Source organism: Oncorhynchus clarkii, chromosome 1 (genome assembly GCF_045791955.1).
Source record: "Oncorhynchus clarkii lewisi isolate Uvic-CL-2024 chromosome 1, UVic_Ocla_1.0, whole genome shotgun sequence".
In the NCBI taxonomy this organism is placed as follows: Eukaryota; Metazoa; Chordata; class Actinopteri; order Salmoniformes; family Salmonidae; genus Oncorhynchus; species Oncorhynchus clarkii.
The window spans coordinates 26684636-26707751 of NC_092147.1; the positions used below are offsets into that span (position 1 = coordinate 26684636).

At 46.9% G+C, this 23116-nt stretch overlaps 1 protein-coding gene across 6 annotated transcripts in view; it reads right to left on the reverse strand.

Annotated features, from left to right (window-relative positions):
* Positions 1–5507: 5507 nt before the first annotated feature.
* Positions 5508–23116, reverse strand: part of LOC139396469 (breast cancer anti-estrogen resistance protein 1-like) — a 115317-nt gene continuing 97708 nt past the window's right edge. For 3 of the 6 annotated variants that reach the window (XM_071143688.1, XM_071143608.1, XM_071143787.1), the window contains 4 exons: positions 10400–10504; positions 8933–10156; positions 8024–8107; positions 5509–7826 (listed from right to left, as the gene is read on the reverse strand). In XM_071143688.1, coding sequence (XP_070999789.1) covers positions 7311–7826; positions 8024–8107; positions 8933–10156; positions 10400–10504 — 1929 coding nt within the window. In that variant the 3' untranslated portion in view covers positions 5509–7310. Of the gene's footprint in view, positions 7827–8023; positions 8108–8932; positions 10157–10399; positions 10505–23116 lie in introns of all 6 variants that reach the window. The other 3 variants (XM_071143523.1, XM_071143549.1, XM_071143723.1) reach the window with 3 other exon arrangements.

Genomic DNA, 23116 nt, shown 5'->3' on the forward strand with positions numbered 1-23116 from the left:
GTGGAAACAACATCGTCATCAACATTGTTGCATGTACTGCATTGACCATGCAGACGGAACGAAAGTGTCTCATGGTCAAGCAACAACAAATGTGCTCCTTGAGTGACTGGGTGGGACTAGGTCTGTGTGGAAGGTGGCATGGAGAGAGTGCCGAGAGGGATGACTCAAATAGCGGAGTAAGCTATAAAAATGGATGTTACACATGGCGTATCACATTTAACAAACCAAACATTCAAATAATGTTATAGAAGGTAAAGTAAAACCCAAACCGGTCCGTGCATAAATACCGATATATAGTAAAATACGGTACACCGCCCAGCCCGATCAGGGACTATGGTGGTCTGCTTGAAACATGTTGGTATTACAGACAGGGAGAGGTTGAAAATGTCAGTGAAGACACTTGCCAGTTGGTCAGCGCATGCTCGCAGTACACATCCTGGTAATCTGTCTGGCCCTGCGGCCTTGTGAATGTTGGCCTGTTTTAAAGGTCTTACTCACTTCGGCTGCGGAGAGCGTGATCACACAGTGTTATTTGCCTCGAAGCGAGCATGGAAGTAGTTTAGCTCATCCGGCTCATGTCACTGGGCAGCTCTCAGCTGTGCTTCCCTTTGTAGTCTGTAATAGTTTGCAAGCCCTGCCACATCTGACTAGCGTCGAAGCTTATGTAGCACGATTCGATCTTAGTCCTTTGTTGACGCTGTGCCTGTTTGATGGTTCGACGGAGGGCATAGCGGGATTTCTTATAAGCTTCTGGGTTAGAGTCCCGCTCCTTGAAAGCGGCAGTGCTAGCCTTTAGATCAGTGCGGATGTTGCCTGTAATCCATGGCTTCTGGTTGGGGTATGTACGTATGGTCACGACGTCATCAAGGCACTTATTTATGAAGCCTGTGACTGATGTGGTGTACTCCTCAATGCCATTTGAAGAATCCTGGAACATATTCCAGTCTGTGCTAGCAAACAGTCCTGTAGCTTAGCATCTGCTTCATCTGACCACTTTTTTTATTGACCGAGTCACTGGTGCTTCCTGCTTTAATTTTTTCTTGTAAGCAGGAATCAGGAGGATAGAATTATGGTCCGATTTGCCAAATTAAGAGTGATTGAGAGCTTTGTATTTGTCTCTGTGTGCGGAGTAAAGGTGGTCCAGAGTTTTTTTCCCCCTCTGGTTGCACATTTAACATGCTGATAGAAATTTGGTGAAACAGATTTTTGTTTCCCTGCATTAAAGTCCCCGGCCACTAAGAGCGGCGCCTTTGGATGAGCGTTTTCCTGTTTGCTTATGGTGGAATACAGCTCATTGAGTGCGGTCTTAGTGCCAGCATCGGTTTGTGATGGTTAATAGACAGCTACAAAGAATATAGATGAAAACTCTCTTGGTAAATAGTGTGGTCTACAGCTTATCATGAGATACTCTACCTCAGGCGAGCAAAACCTTGAGACTTCCTTATCGTGCACCAGCTGTTGTTTACAAATATACATAGTCCGCCCCCTTTGTCTTAACAGACGCAACTGTTCTATCCTTCCGATACAGCGTATATCCAGCCAGCTGTATGTTGATAATGTCGTTGTTCAGCCAAGACTCCGTGAAGAATAAGATTTTTATATAAGATTTGTACGTTTTTAATGTCCCGTTGGTAGTTTAATCTTCAATTTTATTTTCCAATGATTGCATGTTCGCTAGTAGAACGGAAGGCATTGGGGGTTTATTTGATCGCCTACGAATTCTCAGAAGGCAGTCTGACCTCCGTCCTCTTTTTCTTGGGCTTATCTTCACGCAAATGACAGGGATTTGGGCCTGTTCCCGGGAAAGCAGTATGTCCTTCACGTCGGGCTCGTCAGACTCGTTAAAGGGAGAAAAAAAGCTTCTGCCAGTTCGTGGTGAGTAATTGCTGTTCTGATGTCCAGAAGTTATTCATAAGAGACGGTAGCAGCAACATTATGTACAGAATAAGTTAAAAAAACGAAGAAAAAAAAAAGTTGGTTTTGAGCACTTCAAACGTCAGCCATCTTTTCCATCGCCATGATACCATCAAGACACATAATCAAGGCAAAGCATAATCAAGACAAGGAATCAGAGTCAACCCAACTTCACAAATGCAACTTCAGATCTCCATTGCAGTTCAACTCATCAGATTAGTGTGAGCATTGCAGTAGCTTCTTGCGGGGCATGTGATGATCAGACAGGTTCTTTGGCAGAATACATGTGTGTTTGGTTTTTTGTGTTATAAATTAGTGTTATTACTTACACATCTTCAACGTGCGTTGAAGATGTCGTTCCCATAGCAACGATTAAAACATTCCCAAACCGGAAACCGTGGATTGATGGCAGCATTCGGGTGAAACTGAAAGCGCGAACCACTGCTTTTAATCAGGGTAAGGTGACCGGAAACATGACCGAATACAAACAGTGTAACTATTCCCTCCGCAAGGCAATCAAACAAGCTAAGCGTCAGTATAGAGACAAAGTAGAATCGCAATTCAACGGCTCAGACACGAGGTATGTGGCAGGGTCTACAGTCAATCACGGATTACAAAAAGAAAGCCAGCCCAGTCACGGACCAGGATGCCTTGCTCCCAGGCAGACTAAATTACTTTTTTGCCGGCTTTGAGGACAATACAGTGCCACTGACACGGCCCGCAACCAAAACATGCGGACTCTCCTTCACTGCAGCCGAGGTGAGTAAAACATTTAAACGTGTTAACCCTCGCAAGGCTGCAGGCCCAGACGGCATCCCCAGCAGCCACATACAAACAGCATGATCACTTTGCTCCTTGTATAATTCCTTCTTGCATCTACGCACTTGGTTTTCCCTTCATGCCAAACCATAAATCATATAACAGCTAACCTCTACACACAGCCTACATTGTTGTCACCATATTAGCTAATGTCATAGTCAACATAGCTACTAGAACTAACGTGATTGTAAACCCGCTACAATCATGCAGTACAGTGTTGTCAGCAAGCAGTTTAGCAGTTACACCGGCAGTCCTGGTGGCAATAAATTTATAAAACCAAAAGCTTACCTTGACTTGGAAGAGTTCCAGCCAGCTAGCTAACATAGCATCTTTCTCTGTTTGAGCTGGGTGTTTGAGTAGGCTAAAATAGCTAGCTGCATTCGCTAAAGTGAAAGAAAATACAACGTAATATAGTTAGCTCTCTCTCTTGCTTCTTCTTCACTTTTGAATTTGTTCAAAACTGTTCAACTACTGTCTTTCTCTCACTTTGAGTCAACTACTCACCTACTCACCACAGTTTATGCACTGCAGTCTTAGCTAGCTGTATCTTATGCTTTCAGTACTAGATTCATTCTCTGATCCTTTGATTGGGTGGACAACATGCCAGTTCATGCTGCAAGAGCTCTGATAGGTTGGAGGACGTCCTCTTCAAATCGTCATAATTACTGTGTAAGTCTATGGAAGGGGTCGAGAACCACGAGCCTCCTAGGTTTTGTATTGAAGTCAATGTACCTAGAGGTGGATGGAAACTAGCTGTCCTCCAGCTACACCGTGATGCTACCCTACAGAGTGATGTTGAGGCTACTGTAGACCTTCATTGCAGAAAAGTGTGTTTTAATAAATTATTTGGTGACGTGAATATATTTAGCTTTATCTAAAAATGATCATCTTGAATGTTTCACTTTAGGAGGATGGTCCTCCCCTTTCTTTTGAGGAGCCTCCACTGTGGGTATATTGAGCACTTGATTTATGAATTTACTAAATAACTAACAAAAACTGCTGGTTCTTTGGCAGAATAAATGTGTGTAAGCATTTTGTTACATTTTTATTACTTTGTAATATGGTATTTTAGTATTTTTATTAGTAAGCAAGTAGGACTGTTCTTTTACTTGTCCGAAAAAGCTGAAGTCACCCCAAAAATTATAGGTCTGTAACACCATCGAAAGTGTGACTGAAAATGAGTGAAGTACATTCAGATAGTATTCAGACCCCTTGACTTTTTCCACATTTTGTTCTGTAACAGCGTTATTCTAAAATGTTTGAACCCCCCCCCACTCCCCACCACACTTGGGGCGGCAGGGTAGCCTAGTGGTTAGGGTGTTGGACTAGTAACCGAAAGGTTGCAAGTTCAAATCCCCGAGCTGACAAGGTACAAATCTGTCGTTCTTCCCCTGAACAGGCAGTTAACCCACTGTTCCTAGGCCGTCATTGAAAATAAGAATTTGTTCTTAACTGACTTGCCTAGTTAAATAAAGGTAAAATAAATTTTAAAAACGTATCAATCTACACACAATACCCCATAATGACAAAGCTAAAACAGAAACACCTTACTTGCATAACTATTCAGACCCTTTACTATGAGACTTGCAATTTAGCTCAGGTGCATCCTGTTTCCATTGATCATCCTTGAGACGTTTCCACAACTTGATTGGACATGATTTGGAAGGGCACACACATGTCTGTATAAGGTCCCACAGTTGACAATGCATGTCAGAGCAAAAACCAAGTCATGAGGTTGAAGGAATTGTCCATAGAGCTCTGAGACAGGATCGTGTCGAGGTCTGGGGAAGGTTAGCAAAAAATGTCTGCAGCTTTGAAGGTCCCCAAGAACACAGTGGCCTCCATCATTCTTAAATGGAAGAAGTTTGGAACCACCAAGAGAGCTGGCCACCCGGCCAAACTGAGCAATCGGGGGAGAAGGGCCTTGGTCAGGGAGGTGACCAAGAACCTGATAGTCACTGACAGATCTCTAGAGTTCCTCTGTGGAGATGGGAAAACCTTCCAGAAGGACTACCATCCCTGCAGCACTCCACCAATCAAGCCTTTATGGTAGAGTGGCCAGAGGGAAGCCACTCTTCAGTAAAAGGCACATGACAGCCAGCTTAGAGTTTGCCAAACGGCACCTAAGACTCTCAGACGGTGAGAAACAAGATTCTCTGGTCTGATGAAACCAAGATTGAACTTTTTGGCCTGAATGCCAAGAGTCACATCTGGAAGAAACCTTGCACCATCCCTACTGTGAAGTATGTTGGTGGCAGCATCATGCTGTGGGGATGTTTTTCAGTGGCAGGGACTGGGAGACTAGTCAGGATCAAGGGAAAGATGAACGGAGCAAAGTACAGAGAGATCCTAATGAAAACCTGATCCAGTGTGCTCAGGACCTGAGACTGGGTCGAAGGTTCCCCTTCCAACAGGACAATGACCATAAGCACACAGCCAAGACAGAGCAGGAGTGGCTTCGGGACAAGTCTCAATGTCCTTGAGTGGCCCAGCCAGAGGCCAGACTTGAACCCGTTCGAACATCTCTGGAGAGATCAGAAAATAGCCGTGCATCAATACTCTCCATCCAACCTGACAGATCTTAAGAGGATCTGCAGAGAAGAATGGGAGAATCTCCCCAAATACAGGTGTGCCAAGCTTGTAGCATCATACCCAAGAGGACTCGAGGCGGTAATCGCTTCCAAAGGTGCTTCAACAAAGTACTGAGTAAAGGGTCTGAATACTTATGTAAATGTCATATCAGTTTTTTTATTTGTTATAAATTTGGAAAGATTTCTAAAAACCTGTTTTTGCTTTGTGATTATGGGGTATTGTGTGTAGATTGATCAGAAGGAAAAACACGATTGAATCCATTTTAGAATAAGGCTGTAACGTAACAAAAAGTCAAGGGGCCTGAATACTTTCCGAAGCACTGTATTTTCCAGTTATGCAATGTACAGCAGAAGTATGTTCTTAACATATATATTTCAAATCTTAAAACACAGATTTGAGACCAGAATAACATTACCAGTCAGCTTAGTTTTCAATGTATTATTTCTTTACTTCATAGGGGTTTCAACTATATCCACAACAACATGTTGCAGTGCTTTATAATACAATATGTTGCATTGAACTTCACCCTCTGACATAATCTGATACTTAGAATACAACCAGTCAGGTTTTAGAAAACAGGTCAATGGAAACTAGAGTGTTAGCAGATTCCTCTGCTTTGTTTGGAGATTTCTCCAGGACTGAAGAAATAGTAAAACACACCCCCTGACCAAGCTAACTCACATCCCTCTGGTACAGCTATTGAAGTGGGATATGATACAGCTGCGGCAATGTGATTTGAATAGTGTCAAGAATGGTTCATGTTAGGCTAACAGATATTACCGTCAATATCTTACGTGTGTGTGTGTGTACATCCATTTGGTAAAAAGCAGAGGTGGAGCTCATAAACAACCACTCCTTAATATGCTCATCAATTTACAAGGGGGTTGAGTGCATGCTAATGAAAACAAATGCACTTTTCACACCAATTATATCCTCACAAACAGTACACCTAACCATTACAGGTTCCCCTGGCCTGCAGGGTGCAGCAGTGCTGTCCAGGAAGTGCTAGGGGGAGGAGAGGCAGAGTTCCACCTCTGGGAGGTGAGCAGAGAGCCTGGTATGGAGCACAGGAGACTTCTAGAACAGACTTCTAGAACAGAGTCACAAGAGTCCAAAGCAACCCTATAGACCACAGAGCATGCAGGCCTAGGAGAGTCTGGGAGAGTGTGGTGAATACTAGCACTCTAGTGGCAGCAGACAGACGGACAAAGCTTTGTGCTTTTGACGAACAAGGGAAGTAGAAATGCTGACCATAAAATTATTTTCATTCTTCCTTCAATCTCAAAGGAAGAGATGGTACTAAAATACAGTATTCTAATTGGGACATTTTAATTAGCATGTAGAGCTACTCAAATGAAACCTGTCCCATGACAGCAGTGAGAACTTTATTAACTGTCTGTCATGGAAACCTCTCTCTCCCAGGTCCTACCCAGAATGCCTTGCACTCACAACACGATGCCTAGCCTCCTTTGACAGCTCTAAGGAAAGCTATTTATTTTCTGTCAACATATCCTCCACCTCACCTAAGTACATGACTTTTACAAAATCCACCATTATTGATAATCTAGGATGAAAAACAGCATTAAGTACTACATACATTTTGTTTGAAATGTAAACATCCTTAATCAACGTATTATAACAATAATAATAACAATTATAATAATCAGAGCAATAATTACAGTTTAGCAATAATAATAATAATGGACATTGCCTAAAAACTACATCCTGTTGAGTTTTTCCAGAAGGTCTCAAAAACATATATATAGTGGAAGTACATTTTCTTTCTGGCTAATAGTAACTTAAATATTTACAATGATTCATGTACAACCTATGGCCCAGCCCAGTCAGATAGTTGTCCTTTTTAAAAATAAAAAGCACAAGAGGAGGATGAAGGGTCCATGTGTCTGTGACAGTGACCCACTGGGTGTGTGGGTGCTGTGTGTCCCAGTGTGGACTCCCCATGTCAGTGTCTCAGGACCGGAGGTTCACATGGCCACCAGCTGACCCAGAGCCATGCGGAACTGCTGTGTGCAGCCGGCCAGCTCCCTCACCCTCTCCGTCATGTCTCGCGCCGCACCGGGGGAAGGATACTGCAGCGCTGCAGTCTTGGTGCTCACCACAATGTCCTTGAGTTTGTCACACAGAGCATTACTGTGCTGGGCCACATGCGCCCGCACCTCTGGGGACTTGGCCTGTCGAGAGAGCGTGTCCCCGATGAACACCAGCTTGTGTGCGCTGAGGATGACAAATTTGCTGTGAGCCACAAAGATCTTGGGCGGCTGGTTGTTGTTGATGGAGGAGTAGAAGGCGTCGATGGCGTTGGTGAGGGTGGTGACGTTGGCCTCACACTGCTCCGAGTAGAAGAGCAGCAGCTGTCGGTCGCCCATGCTCAGCTTGCTCCGCTGGGCCGCTGGATAGTGGGGAGGCGGGGTCCAGCCTGAGATGTCATTGTTGATTGGCTGGCTGACTTCCTGCTCCAGTCGCTCAAACTGTTTCAGCTGCAGTAGATGGGAACACAAAGAGAAAAAATAAATGCCTGCCTGATCTGTAAAACATCCCATGTGAACTGACTGAACCCTCAACCACTAAGACAACAATGGAACAGCACAGTCGCACATAATGTTCTTTCAAACACTCCCTTATTAATTACTAAGATACACATCCACTCTCACTGACTGACAGACCCACAGGTCCTCACCTGCTGCCGTTCCAGTGTGGTTTTGTTGTGTCTGGTCCCTTTCTCTAATAATTGCCTCTGATTCTTCTCAAACTCTTCCTTACCCTGGAAATCAAACGACAGAAAGAGGCTGTATTTACTGCTCCAAACACATAGACACAAACACACTAAGACAATGCTAGGATGGGATTTTAATTCAACTGGCTCAAGGGAGGATCACCCATTAAAATAATGTCTGACACCACGTGTGATAATCCTCCTAATCAGTAGAGGGCAGTATGAGCTCATATCACACCAGACCAGACTGCAGCTCTGCCACTGCACTGAGAGAAAGTGACACATGACATCGAGATTTGTATGTTAGTGTGCCAAACACACATATTGCACTGAAACATATTTAAGATATGGTTGTTGTATTTTAAATAAGATCATATCATCTTAACATAATCTGTTCTCCTTGCATTTTCATAACAACAATACTGCTGCACATGAGGGATACAACAGCAGCAATGGACAGCAAAAGCGATGACATATGATGGGTAGAGAAACACGCCTGTACATGCAGTAATGGTGACTGATGATGACACCTGAAGCAGTGCGTTGGGGGAGTATGTGTACCCCACATGACGAAGCCTTGTATGGGAAATTGATCAATCTACTGGTGTATCATCATCTCTATCTTCTCTTTCATCTGAAATACTGTACCAGCGTATCATTAAACACAGACAGACACTATGGTTTACATGCTTAACATAATCCATGGGTTAATGTAGAGTGCTGCTGATTGCTCCAAACCACCATGCTGTTATAAGTACCAGTGCTGTCACTGACAGTACCAACACACTCCAACCTTATTCTCCACTGATAATTGAGGATATAAACACATATGTGATGATCTGTTTTGTTCTTTCATATGAGGAGGGATATTACCTGTAAATGCACATAGTCATAGTCCTCCATCCAGCCCTCCTCTGTAGTCTCGTAGGGCCGGTCATGGGTCTCCTCCTCGGCCGTGAACTTGGGCGGGGACGGCAGGGGCCGGGACTGGATGTTGGCCCTGCCGTCTCCTGTCTGATAAGCTGAGATGTTGTTGTTGGTCATCTGACCCATGAGGTCAGCAGTGTGGGGGACGTGGGGCAGAGGAAGCTGCTGCTGCTTGTTTGTCCTTTTAAAGAGCAGCGAGGCGTTGCCATGGAGAAAGGAAGCCAGCTGTTTAGTGTCGTCGGGCACGCCCCGGGCACACATGACCAGCCGGTCCAGGTCATCCCCACCATTGCCTGCTAAGGGTGCCATTTGAGCAGAGGGGGCCCAGCCAACAGCGTCCAGAGCCTGGCTGTACTTGACCAGGCCCTGGAAGGCCTCCTCCATCTTCTGCACCTGCTTGCCCAGCTTGGCCTGCAGCGTGCGGTCAGTGGCCTGGGCAGAGTTGGCCACGGCCCCCCGTGCAAACTCCAGCAGGTCCCTGACGGCCGCCCTCATCCTGTCCACCGCCTTCCTGATGGCTGGCAGGTTGGCCTCCATCTGGGTGGGGCTGCGCCAGTTCCCACTGATGAAAGACATGAGGAGGGAGACGGAGCCCTCCACCTCTTGCTGTAGGTGGGAGAGGCGCTCCATGGCCTGCTCCAGGTCTAGGATCAACAGCTTCCCCGGGCCGGCCTGGCTGGGCACCGCCGACTCCCTGACTGGCACCATGTCCAGAGAGGAGGTGGACAGGTTGCTGCGGGTGCTGCCCGTGCTGGAGGCAGACAGGCGTTTGAAGCTGACAGTCATCTCCTCTGTGGCACCCGCGTCTCTCACCACCTGAGGGGGGACGTCATAGATGGAGTCCTCACACGCATGCCGCTCGCGTGGGAAATCGTACACATCCTGGGGGTTGTGGTGTCCGCCCTTCCTCAGACTGGCAGGGATGTCGTAGATCTCCTGGCCCAGGGGGGCGTGATAGGCGTCTGGGTGGCGCTTGCCGGTGAGGGGAGGGGGAGGGACGTCGTACACATCTTCAGGGATGGGGGGCTCAGGCCCCCCGGGGATCAGATGGCCCTGGCTCTGGCTCTCCAGACTCTTCAGCTTGGCAAAGTGGGGGGGGACATCATAGGTCTCCTCCCTGATAGGAGCGTCTGGAACATCCTTACTGACGGAGGGGGGGAAGTCGTACACCTGGGAGGGAGACAGAGGCAACATCAAACACACATACTGTACTGCCATAGGACTTCATAATGATGTATAACACATTCTGACTCATGATAAGGAGGAGGGATAGTTACTTTAAGACCCCACATATCCAGCACACAAGGACAGATGGTAAAGTACACTGGGATTGATGAGTCTACCACTGTCTTCCTCCTCTCCTACAACAACAGACAGAGAGGACACCCTATTGGTGCAGAAGCAGCCTCTCACCGTTTGCTGGGAGAACAGCTGGCTCTTGTCCACACTGGGGGGCGTGTCATAGACGTCTTGGCCACTGGGGGGGCCTTTCACCACCATGGGTGGTGTGTCATACACCTGGGGGGAAGAGAGAAGGCACAGTGAGATAAAACACCCCAAGCAATAAAGATACATTTACAGACACACTATCAGAGATATACATACACACATTAAAAGAGACGTGCACACATACAGACACACACAGGGCGGCAGGTAGCCTAGCGGTTAGAGCGCTGGGCCAGTAACTGAAAGGCTGGTAGTTCACATGCCTGAGCTGACAAAGTGAAAAATCTGTTGATGTGCCCTTGAGCAAGGCACTTAACCCTAATTGCTTGAAGGTCACCGTTGATAATGGCTGACCCTGGCCGTGACCCCACTCTGAGGGTATCTCAGAGGGAGTTGGGATATGCAAAGAACACATTTCCAATTCACATGTGTATTAATATACACTTACATAAACATCCACCAAATTATTAGTATTTCATAAATACGCAATCAGGAGTAAGAGCTCAATTACAGCTGCAGCAGACTCAATTGAGGAGCATATTAAAAAGGGAGGGACTAATGAAATCATGCTTCTGAGGGAGTGTTGGATTAATCCAGTTGAATGTGGAGAAGGTGGGAGGGACACTTAGCCCACTTTGTCCTCTAATCTCTCCTCTCTCTGGGCCTCCTCTCTTCTCCACTGCCTTCCTACCATTTTTTGTATGCTTTCTTTTAACCTCTCTCCTCTTCCCCATTAGTTAGGGTGCATAATGTCAGGGAAGGGGAGACAAACAGAGGCATTATTAAGGCTGCAGACAGAGGGGGTTAGTGATGGCGTTGATACACGCGGTAGGACCATCTCTCCCACTCCTACACAGAGAGGATAGACATCCCAACTGGGACTGGACCTGACACACACACAGGGAGCAGGACTGACTGGAGTAGGACTGACTGGACCAGGACTGACTGGAGCAGGACGGACTGGAGCAGGACTGACTGGAGTAGGACTGACTGGAGCAGGACTGACTGGACCAGGACTGACTGGAGCAGGACTGACTGGATCAGGACTGACTGGAGCAGGACTGACTGGACCAGGACTGACTGGAGCAGGACTGACTGGACCAGGACTGACTGGACCAGGACTGACTGGAGCAGGACTGACTGGAGCAGGACTGACTGGAGCAGGACTGACTGGACCAGGACTGACTGGAGCAGAACTGACTGGAGCAGGATTGACTGGAGCAGGACTGACTGGAGCAGGACTGACTGGAGCAGGACTGACTGGACCAGGACTGACTGGAGCAGGACTGACTGGAGCAGGACTGACCGGAGCAGAACTGACCGGAGCAGGACTGATTGGACCAGGACTGACTGGAGCAGGACTGACTGGAGCAGGACTGACTGGAGCAGGACTGACTGGAGCAGAACTGACCGGAGCAGAACTGACTGGACCAGGACTGACTGGACCAGGACTGACTGGAGCAGGACTGACTGGAGCAGGACTGACTGGAGCAGAACTGACCGGAGTAGGACTGACTGGACCAGGACTGACTGGAGCAGGACTGACTGGAGCAGGACTGACTGGAGCAGGACTGACTGGAGCAGAACTGACCGGAGCAGGATTCAAGTTGGAAACAGCTGGAGAAAATATTTTATACAGCAGAGACCATCACCTCAGTGCTACTGGTCAGTTGTGCCTGCATTCGCCACTGTATGACATATGAAAACCATAAGGATATGTGTGTGATGCCCACAAAATACAACATTCAAATCAATGTGGAGATTTTAGTGCAACAATGATACGGAATGTGTTTGAGAGGATGCCTATTGCCTAACCTCTTTTCTAAAGCACTGTCAAATTCAATCCCACAATGCACTTGAGCCTGGAGCAGCGGCGAGGGAATTAACTTTGCTGTCAGTCTTGTGTGAGTAAACTTCTGGAACATACCGCCATGCAGCAGCCAATGTCTTGTCTCTGTCTGTCTGTCTCCAGCCTATGAAGGGTCTGATGTTGATGAACAGACTATTTCAGAACTACAGTGGGGCAAAAAAGTATTTAGTCAGCCACCAATTGTGCAAGTTCTCCCACTTAAAAAGATGAGAGAGGCCTGTAATTTTCATCATAGGTACACTTCAACTATGACAGGCAAAATGAGAAAAAAAATACAGAAAATCTCATTGTAGGATTTTTAATGAATTTATTTGCAAATTATGGTGGAAAATAAGTATTTGGTCACCTACAAACAAGCAAGATTTCTGGCTCTCACAGACCTGTAACTTCTTCTTTAAGAGGCTCCTCAGTCCTCCACTCGTTACCTGTATTAATGGCACCTGTTTGAACTTGTTATCAGTATAAAAGACACCTGTCCACAACCTCAGTCACAGTCCAAACTCCACTATGGCCAAGACCAAAGAGCTGTCAAAGGACACCAGAAACAAAATTGTAGACCTGCACCAGGCTGGGAAGACTGAATCTGCAATAGGTAAGCAGCTTGGTTTGAAGAAATCAACTGTGGGAGCAATTATTAGGAAATGGAAGACATACAAGACCACTGATAATCTCCCTCGATCTGGGGCTCCACACAAGATCTCACCCCATGGGGTCAAAATGATCACAAGAACGGCAACACACTACGCCGCCAGGGACTCAAATCCTGTGGTGCCAGACGTGTCCCCCTGCTTAAGCCAGTACATGTCCAGGCCCGTCTGAAGTTTGCTAGAGAGCATTTGGATGATCCAGAAGACGATTGGGAGAATGTCATATGGTCAGATGAAACCAAAATAGTAAAAACTCAACTCGTCGTGTTTGGAGTTGCATCCAAAGAACACCATACCTACTGGGGCTGTTTTTCTGCAAAGGACCAGGACGACTGATCTGTGTAAAGGAAAGAATGAATGGGGCCATGTATCGTGAGATTTTGAGTGAAAACCTCTTTCCATTAGCAAGGGCATTGAAGATGAAACGTGGCTTGGTCTTTCAGCATGACAATGATCCCAAACACACCGCCCGGGCAACGAAGGAGTGGCTTCATAAGAAGCATTTCAAGGTCCTGGAGTGGCCTAGCCAGTCTCCAGATCTCAACCCCATAGAAAATCTTTGGAGGGAGTTGAAAGTCCGTGTTGCCCAGCAACAGCCCCAAAACATCACTGCTCTAGAGGAGATCTGCATGGAGGAATGGGCCAAAATACCAGCAACAGTGTGTGAAAACCTTGTGAAGACTTACAGAAAACGTTTGACCTCTGTCATTGCCAACAAAGGGTACAGTGCCTTGCGAAAGTATTCGGCCCCCTTGAACTTTGCGACCTTTTGCCACATTTCAGGCTTCAAACATAAAGATATAAAACTGTATTTTTTTGTGAAGAATCAACAACAAGTGGGACACAATCATGAAGTGGAACGACATTTATTGGATATTTAAAACGTTTTTAACAAATCAAAAACTGAAAAATTGGGCGTGCAAAATTATTCAGCCCCCTTAAGTTAATACTTTGTAGCGCCACCTTTTGCTGCGATTACAGCTGTAAGTCGCTTGGGGTATGTCTATCAGTTTTGCACATCGAGAGACTGAAATTTTTTCCCATTCCTCCTTGCAAAACAGCTCGAGCTCAGTGAGGTTGGATGGAGAGCATTTGTGAACAGCAGTTTTCAGTTCTTTCCACAGATTCTCGATTGGATTCAGGTCTGGACTTTGACTTGGCCATTCTAACACCTGGATATGTTTATTTTTGAACCATTCCATTGTAGATTTTGCTTTATGTTTTGGATCATTGTCTTGTTGGAAGACAAATCTCCGTCCCAGTCTCAGGTCTTTTGCAGACTCCATCAGGTTTTCTTCCAGAATGGTCCTGTATTTGGCTCCATCCATCTTCCCATCAATTTTAACCATCTTCCCTGTCCCTGCTGAAGAAAAGCAGGCCCAAACCATGATGCTGCCACCACCATGTTTGACAGTGGGGATGGTGTGTTCAGGGTGATGAGCTGTGTTGCTTTTACGCCAAACATAACGTTTTGCATTGTTGCCAAAAAGTTCAATTTTGGTTTCATCTGACCAGAGCACCTTCTTCCACATGTTTGGTGTGTCTCCCAGGTGGCTTGTGGCAAACTTTAAACGACACTTTTTATGGATATCTTTAAGAAATGGCTTTCTTCTTGCCACTCTTCCATAAAGGCCAGATTTGTGCAATATACGACTGATTGTTGTCCTATGGACAGAGTCTCCCACCTCAGCTGTAGATCTCTGCAGTTCATCCAGAGTGATCATGGGCCTCTTGGCTGCATCTCTGATCAGTCTTCTCCTTGTATGAGCTGAAAGTTTAGAGGGACGGCCAGGTCTTGGTAGATTTGCAGTGGTCTGATACTCCTTCCATTTCAATATTATCGCTTGCACAGTGCTCCTTGGGATGTTTAAAGCTTGGGAAATCTTTTTGTATCCAAATCCGGCTTTAAACTTCTTCACAACAGTATCTCGGACCTGCCTGGTGTGTTCCTTGTTCTTCATGATGCTCTCTGCGCTTTTGACGGACCTCTGAGACTATCACAGTGCAGGTGCATTTATACGGAGACTTGATTACACACAGGTGGATTGTATTTATCATCATTAGTCATTTAGGTCAACATTGGATCATTCAGAGATCCTCACTGAACTTCTGGAGAGAGTTTGCTGCACTGAAAGTAAAGGGGCTGAATAATTTTGCACGCTCAATTTTTCAGTTTTTGATTTGTTAAAAAAGTTTTAAATATCCAATAAATGTCGTTCCACTTCATGATTGTGTCCCACTTGTTGTTGATTCTTCACAAAAAAATACAGTTTTATATCTTTATGTTTGAAGCCTGAAATGTGGCAAAAGGTCGCAAAGTTCAAGGGGGCCGAATACTTTCGCAAGGCACTGTATATAACAAAGTATTGAGATAAACTTTTGTTATTGACCAAATACTTATTTTCCACCATAATTTGCAAATAAATTCATTAAAAATCCTACAATGTGGCCTCCCGGGTGGCGCAGTGGTTAAGGGCGCTGTACTGCAGCGCCAGCTGTGCCATCAGAGTCCCTGGGTTCGCGCCCAGGCTCTGTCGTAACCGGCCGCGACCGGGAGGTCCGTGGGGCGACGCACAATTGGCCTAGCGTCGTCCGGGTTAGGGAGGGCTTGGTCGGTAGGGATGTCCTTGTCTCATCGCGCACCAGCGACTCCTGTGGCGGGCCAGGCGCAGTGCGCACTAACCAAGGTTGCCAGGTGCACGGTGTAGCCTCCGACACATTGGTGCGGCTGGCTTCCGGGTTGGATGCGCGCTGTGTTAAGAAGCAGTGCGGCTGGTTGGGTTGTGTATCGGAGGACGCATGACTTTCAACCTTTGTCTCTCCCGAGCCCGTACGGGAGTTGTAGCGATGAGACAAGATAGTAGCTACTACAACAATTGGATACCACGAAATTGGGGAGAAAAAGGGGTAAAAATGCAACAACAAAAAAATTAATCCTATGAGATTTTCTGGATTTTTTTCTCATTTTGTTTGTCATAGTTGAAGTGTACCTATGATGAAAATTACAATTACTCTCTCATCTTTTTAAGTGGGAGAACTTGCACAATTGGTGTCTGACTAAATACTTTTTTTGCCCCACTGTATGTCATGCAATAAATTGCTAATTAATTACCAACCATTGTGTCTGACAATCTACTGCCAGGGTCTGACAATCTACTGCCAGGGTCTGACAATCTACTGCCAGGGTCTGACAATCTGCTGCCAGGGTCTGACAATCTGCTGCCAGGGTCTGACAATCTGCTGCCAGGGTTTGACAATCTACTGCCAGGGTCTGACAATCTACTGCCAGGGTCTGACAATCTGCTGCCAGGGTCTGACAATCTGCTGCCAGGGTCTGACAATCTGCTGCCAGGGTTTGACAAAGGACCTCCTCTAAAGTTGATGATGCTGAGGAAGGATTATCTGCAGGCTGGGTGTCAATAAGCGTTGTACCTGAGGAGGAATAGAGTATGTGGTATCTAAGACTCAACTTCCTCCCTGTTTCTCTACAACCTGACAGCAAACAGCAGCAGACTGACAAGCCAACTTCTCCCTCCTCCTAAACACTTATAACACACAGCAAATTGCACTCCCATCACTTGAAATGCTGCTGTCCCCAAACAAGCAGATTAGCAATTATAATTTGGCCCAAACAGTGTGATACAATCTGCTCTCCAGGCCTTTGGGGGATGAGACTGACAGAGAGAGGAGGCAAGAGGGACTACAGTATGAATAACTAATCCACCCCCCCAACCATTGGGTACCTTGAGAAAACACTTGATCAGAATCTTGAATTCAGCCGATGCAATTTGTTTGGAGTTGGTATTCAACGTGGGTACACTGATCTGATAGCAGACAGGTTGGAGTGAAAAATAGATGTTTGTGTTACTCCTCTCAGCAGAAAACCAAAACCAGGGCTCAATAGATTGTCCAGTGAACCTGGGCTGCTATCTGAGCTTGAATGCAATGATATCCCTACAATGATATCCCTACAATGATATCCCTACAATGATATCCCTATCCCTATCCCTTCCCACCGTACCTTCTCCGCTGTGCAATCTGGTTTCCGAGCCGGTCACGGGTGTACCTCAGCCACGCTCAAGGTACTAAACGATATCATAACCGCCATCGATAAAAGACAGTACTGTGCAGCCGTCTTCATAGACCTTGCCAAGGCTTTCGACTCTGTCAATCACCGTATTCTTATCGGCAGACTCAGTAGCCTCGGTTTTTCGGATGACTGCCTTGCCTGGTTCACCAATTACTTTGCAGACAGAGTTCAGTGTGTCAAATCGGAGGGCATGCTGTCCGGTCCTCTGGCAGTCTCTATGGGGGTGCCACAGGGTTCAATTCTCGGGCCGACTCTTTTCTCTGTATATATCAATGATGTTTCTCATGCTGCGGGCGATTCCCTGATCCACCTCTACGCAGACGACACCATTCTATATACTTCCGGCCCGTCCTTGGACACTGTGCTATCTAACCTCCAAACGAGCTTCAATGCCATACAGCACTCCTTCCGTGGCCTCCAACTGCTCTTAAACGCTAGTAAAACCAAATGCATGCTTTTCAACCGTTCGCTGCCTGCACCCGCACGCCTGACCAGCATCACCACCCTGGATGGTTCCGACCTTGAATATGTGGACATCTATAAGTACCTAGGTGTCTGGCTAGACTCTAAACTCTCCTTCCAGACCCATATCCAACATCTCCAATCGAAAATCAAATCAAGAGTCGGCTTTCTATTCCGCAACAAAGCCTCCTTCACTCACGCCGCCAAACTTACCCTAGTAAAACTGACTATCCTACCGATCCTCGACTTCGGCGACGTCATCTACAAAATTGCTTCCAACACTCTACTCAGCAAACTGGATGCAGTTTATCACAGTGCCATCCGTTTTGTCACCAAAGCACCTTATACCACCCACCACTGCAACTTGTATGCTCTAGTCGGCTGGCCCTCGCTACATATTCGTCGCCAGACCCACTGGCTCCAGGTCATCTACAAGTCCATGCTAGGTAAAGCTCCGCCTTATCTCAGTTCACTGGTTACGATGGCAACACCCATCCGTAGCACGCGCTCCAGCAGGTGTATCTCACTGATCATCCCTAAAGCCAACACCTCATTTGGCCGCCTTTCGTTCCAGTTCTCTGCTGCCTGTGACTGGAACGAATTGCAAAAATCGCTGAAGTTGGAGACTTTTATCTCCCTCACCAACTTCAAACATCTGCTATCCGAGCAGCTAACCGATCGCTGCAGCTGTACATAGTCTATTGGTAAATAGCCCACCCATTTTCACCTACCTCATCCCCATACTGTTTTTATTTATTTATTTTTATTTTTCTGCTCTTTTGCACACCAATCTCTACCTGTACATAACCATCTGATCATTTATCACTCCAGTGTTAATCTGCATAATTGTAATTATTTGCCTACCTTCTCATGCCTTTTGCACACAATGTATATATAGACTCCCCTTTTTTCTACTGTGTTATTGACTTGTTAATTGTTTACTCCATGTGTAACTCTGTGTTGTCTGTTCACACTGCTATGCCTTATCTTGGCCAGGTCGCAGTTGCAAATGAGAACTTGTTCTCAACTAGCCTACCTGGTTAAATAAAGGTGAAATAAAAAAATAAAAAAAAAACAATGATATCCCTACAATGATATCCCTACAGGCCCTATATTTGAAGGATCACATTGCCTCTCTAAAAGGCTGTATGTCTACTCCTTTCAGCTTCCTCTTATTCATTTTTGTTTCTACTCTCAGTTTGTCTTCCAACTGCTTTTCTCCCTCTCTGATGCAGTCAAACAGCCTTTCCTCTTTTCCCCTCATTCTCTCCTCCTTCCAACTGCTTTTCTCCCTCTCTGATGCAGTCAAACAGGTTTCCTCTTTTCCCCTCATTCTCTCCTCCTTCCAACTGCTTTTCTCCCTCTCTGATGCAGTCAAACAGCTTTTCCTCTTTTCCCCTCATTCTCTCCTCCTTCCAACTGCTTTTCTCCCTCTCTGATGCAGTCAAACAGCTTTTCCTCTTTTCCCCTCATTCTCTCCTCCTTCCAACTGCTTTTCTCCCTCTCTGATGCAGTCAAACAGCTTTTCCTCTTTTCCCCTCATTCTCTCCTCCTTCCAACTGCTTTTCTCCCTCTCTGATGCAGTCAAACAGCTTTTCCTCTGCTTTTTCCCTCCCAGTCAAACATTCTCTCCTCCTTCCAACTGCTTTTCTCCCTCTCTGATGCAGTCAAACAGCTTTTCCTCTTTCCCCTCATTCTCTCCTCCTTCCAACTGCTTTTCTCCCTCTCTGATGCAGTCAAACAGGTTTCCTCTTTTCCCCTCATTCTCTCCTCCTTCCAACTGCTTTTCTCCCTCTCTGATGCAGTCAAACAGCTTTTCCTCTTTTCCCCTCATTCTCTCCTCCTTCCAACTGCTTTTCTCCCTCTCTGATGCAGTCAAACAGCTTTTCCTCTTTCCCCTCATTCTCTCCTCCTTCCAACTGCTTTTCTCCCTCTCTGATGCAGTCAAACAGCGTTTCCTCTTTTCCCCTCAACAACTGCTCTGATGCAGTCAAACCTCTTTTCCCCTCATTCTCTCCTCCTTCCAACTGCTTTTCTCCCTCTCTGATGCAGTCAAACAGCTTTTCCTCTTTTCCCCTCATTCTCTCCTCCTTCCAACTGCTTTTCTCCCTCTCTGATGCAGTCAAACAGCTTTTCCTCTTTCCCCTCATTCTCTCCTCCTTCCAACTGCTTTTCTCCCTCTCTGATGCAGTCAAACAGCTTTTCCTCTTTTCCCCTCATTCTCTCCTCCTTCCAACTGCTTTTCTCCCTCTCTGATGCAGTCAAACAGCTTTTCCTCTTTCCCCTCATTCTCTCCTCCTTCCAACTGCTTTTCTCCCTCTCTGATGCAGTCAAACAGCTTTTCCTCTTTTCCCCTCATTCTCTCCTCCTTCCAACTGCTTTTCTCCCTCTCTGATGCAGTCAAACAGCTTTTCCTCTTTTCCCCTCATTCTCTCCTCCTTCCAACTGCTTTTCTCCCTCTCTGATGCAGTCAAACAGCTTTTCCTCTTTCCCCTCATTCTCTCCTCCTTCCAACTGCTTTTCTCCCTCTCTGATGCAGTCAAACAACTTTTCCTCTTTCCCCTCATTCTCTCCTCCTTCCAACTGCTTTTCTCCCTCTCTGATGCAGTCAAACAGCTTTTCCTCTTTTCCCCTCATTCTCTCCTCCTTCCAACTGCTTTTCTCCCTCTCTGATGCAGTCAAACAGCTTTTCCTCTTTTCCCCTCATTCTCTCCTCCTTCCAACTGCTTTTCTCCCTCTCTGATGCAGTCAAACAGCTTTTCCTCTTTCCCCTCATTCTCTCCTCCTTCCAACTGCTTTTCTCCCTCTCTGATGCAGTCAAACAGCTTTTCCTCTTTTTCCCCCCAGTCAAACAGCTTTTCCTCTTTTCTCTCCTCCTTCCAACTGCTTTTCTCCCTCTCTGATGCAGTCAAACAGCTTTTCCTCTTTTCCCCTCATTCTCTCCTCCTTCCAACTGCTTTTCTCCCTCTCTGATGCAGTCAAACAGCTTTTCCTCTTTCCCCTCATTCTCTCCTCCTTCCAACTGCTTTTCACCCTCTCTGATGCAGTCAAACAGCTTTTCCTCTTTTCCCCTCATTCTCTCCTCCTTCCAACTGCTTTTCACCCTCTCTGATGCAGTCAAACAGCTTTTCCTCTTTTCCCTCATTCTCTCCTCCTCCTCCATTCTCTCCTTTACCCCTCTCTACTGCCATGTGACCTTTGCTGTGTCTGTGTGTTTCTGTGTATGTGTGTGTGTGTGTGTGTGTGTGTGTGTGTGTGTGTGTGTGTGTGTGTGTGTGTGTGTGTATGAATGACACAGAAAGCGGGTTCACCTTCAGAGCCAAAGCACTTGCAGCTCAGGACACGCTGCTCTCTGTGCTTTGTGGAAAAATACAACCTTCATTTTCTAACGCCTCCAGACACTGAAATATCTACTTCCCCTGTTAGTAATGTATGACCTTCTCTAAAAATAGACATGGAATCACAGAACCGCTGTGGGTTTAAACATACACAGAGTGGAGAGAGAGAGACAGAGAGAGGGAGAAACAGAGAGAGAGAGAGACAGAGAGAGGGAGAAACAGAGAGAGTGAGATGGAGAGGGAGAGACAGGGAGAGGGAGAAACAGAGAGAGGGAGATGGAGAGGGAGAGAGGGAGAGAGACAGGGAGAGTGAGAGAGAGGGAGAAACAGAGAGAGTGAGATGGAGAGGGAGAGACAGGGAGAGGGAGAGACAGGGAGAGTGAGAGAGACAGAGAGAGGGAGAAACAGAGAGAGGGAGAAACAGAGAGAGGGAGAGAGAGAGTGAGATGGAGAGGGAGAGAGAGAGAGGGAGAGAGAGTGAGATGGAGAGGGAGAGAGACAGAGAGAGGGAGAAACAGAGAGAGTGAGATGGAGAGGGAGAGACAGGGAGAGAGAGACAGGGAGAGAGAGAGAGACAGAGAGAGGGAGAAACAGAGAGAGTGAGATGGAGAGGGAGAGACAGAGAGAGGGAGAAACAGGGAGAGGGAGAGACAGAGAGAGGGAGAGACAGAGAGAGGGAGAAACAGAGAGAGTGAGATGGAGAGGGAGAGACAGGGAGAGGGAGAGACAGGGAGAGTGAGAGAGACAGAGAGAGGGAGAAACAGAGAGAGTGAGATGGAGAGGGAGAGACAGGGAGAGGGAGAGACAGGGAGAGTGAGAGAGACAGAGAGAGGGAGAAACAGAGAGAGAGAGATGGAGAGGGAGAGACAGGGAGAGGGAGAGACAGGGAGAGTGAGAGAGACAGAGAGAGGGAGAAACAGAGAGAGTGAGATGGAGAGGGAGAGACAGGGAGAGTGAGAGAGACAGAGAGAGGGGGGACAGAGAAAGAGAGGGAGAGGGAGGAGGAGAGACAGAGAGAGTGAGATGGAGAGACAGGGAGAGGGAGAGACAGAGAGAGGGAGAAACAGAGAGAGTGAGATGGAGAGGGAGAGACAGGGAGAGTGAGAGACAGAGAGAGGGGGGACAGAGAAAGAGAGGGAGAGGGAGGAGAGAGAGACTGAGAGAGGGAGGAGAGAGAGAGACAGAGAGAGGGAGGAGAGAGAGAGAGAGAGGGAGGAGACACAGAGAGAGAGGAGACACAGAGAGAGAGGAGAGGGAGAGCCCGAGAGAGGGAGGAGAGACAGAGCGAGGGAGGAGACACAGAGAGAGAGGAGAGGGAGAGCCCGAGAGAGGGAGGAGAGACAGAGAGAGGGAGGAGACAGAGAGAGAGGAGAGGGAGAGACCGAGAGAGGGAGGAGAGACAGAGAGAGGGAGGAGACAGAGAGAGGAGAGGGAGAGACCGAGAGAGGGAGGAGAGACAGAGGGAGGAGAGACAGAGAGAGAGGAGAGAGGAGAGGGAGAGAGAGAGAGAGGGAGGAGAGACAGTGAGAGAGGAGAGGGAGAGACCGAGAGAGGGAGGATAGACAAAGAGAGGGAGGAGAGACAGAGAGAGGAGAGGGAGAGACAGAGAGAGGGAGGAGACAGAGAGAGAGGAGAGGGAGAGACCGAGAGAGGGAGGAGAGACATAGAGAGGGAGGAGAGACAGAGAGAGAGGAGAGGGAGAGGGAGAGACCGAGAGAGGGAGGAAAGACAGAGAGAGAGGAGAGGGAGAGACCGAGAGAGGGAGGATAGACAGAGAGAGGGAGGAGAGGGAGAGAGAGATTAGAGGGAGAGACTGATAGAGGGAGGAGAGACAGAGAGAGGGAGGAGAGACAGAGAGAGAGGAGAGGGAGAGACCGAGAGAGGTCTCTCCATCAATTATTAATGAGAAGTGAGACTTCACAGACAGATGACCAATTGAGTCAGGAAGTGTGTCTAAGGCAGTAGAGAGGAATAATAGCCATCAATCTTGTGATGAGGATGAAATCACTTCATTGACATAGGAGACAATAAGTGGCGAGGCAGGACAGTGAGAGGACATGAATACCACAGCCCCTCTCATACACGGGACACCGGTATTGCTGATGATATGGAAGATGAGAAATTTGTTCTGGGTGTGTTACTGTATATGTTACTGAATACTTTACTAGAAAGGCAGGGAAGTGCAGTGTTTTAACATAAACACAGGTGAGGTAAACATATTTTCCCCATGTCAATAAAACCCTTTGAATTGAGAGAGAGACGAAAACAGCAAGTCCG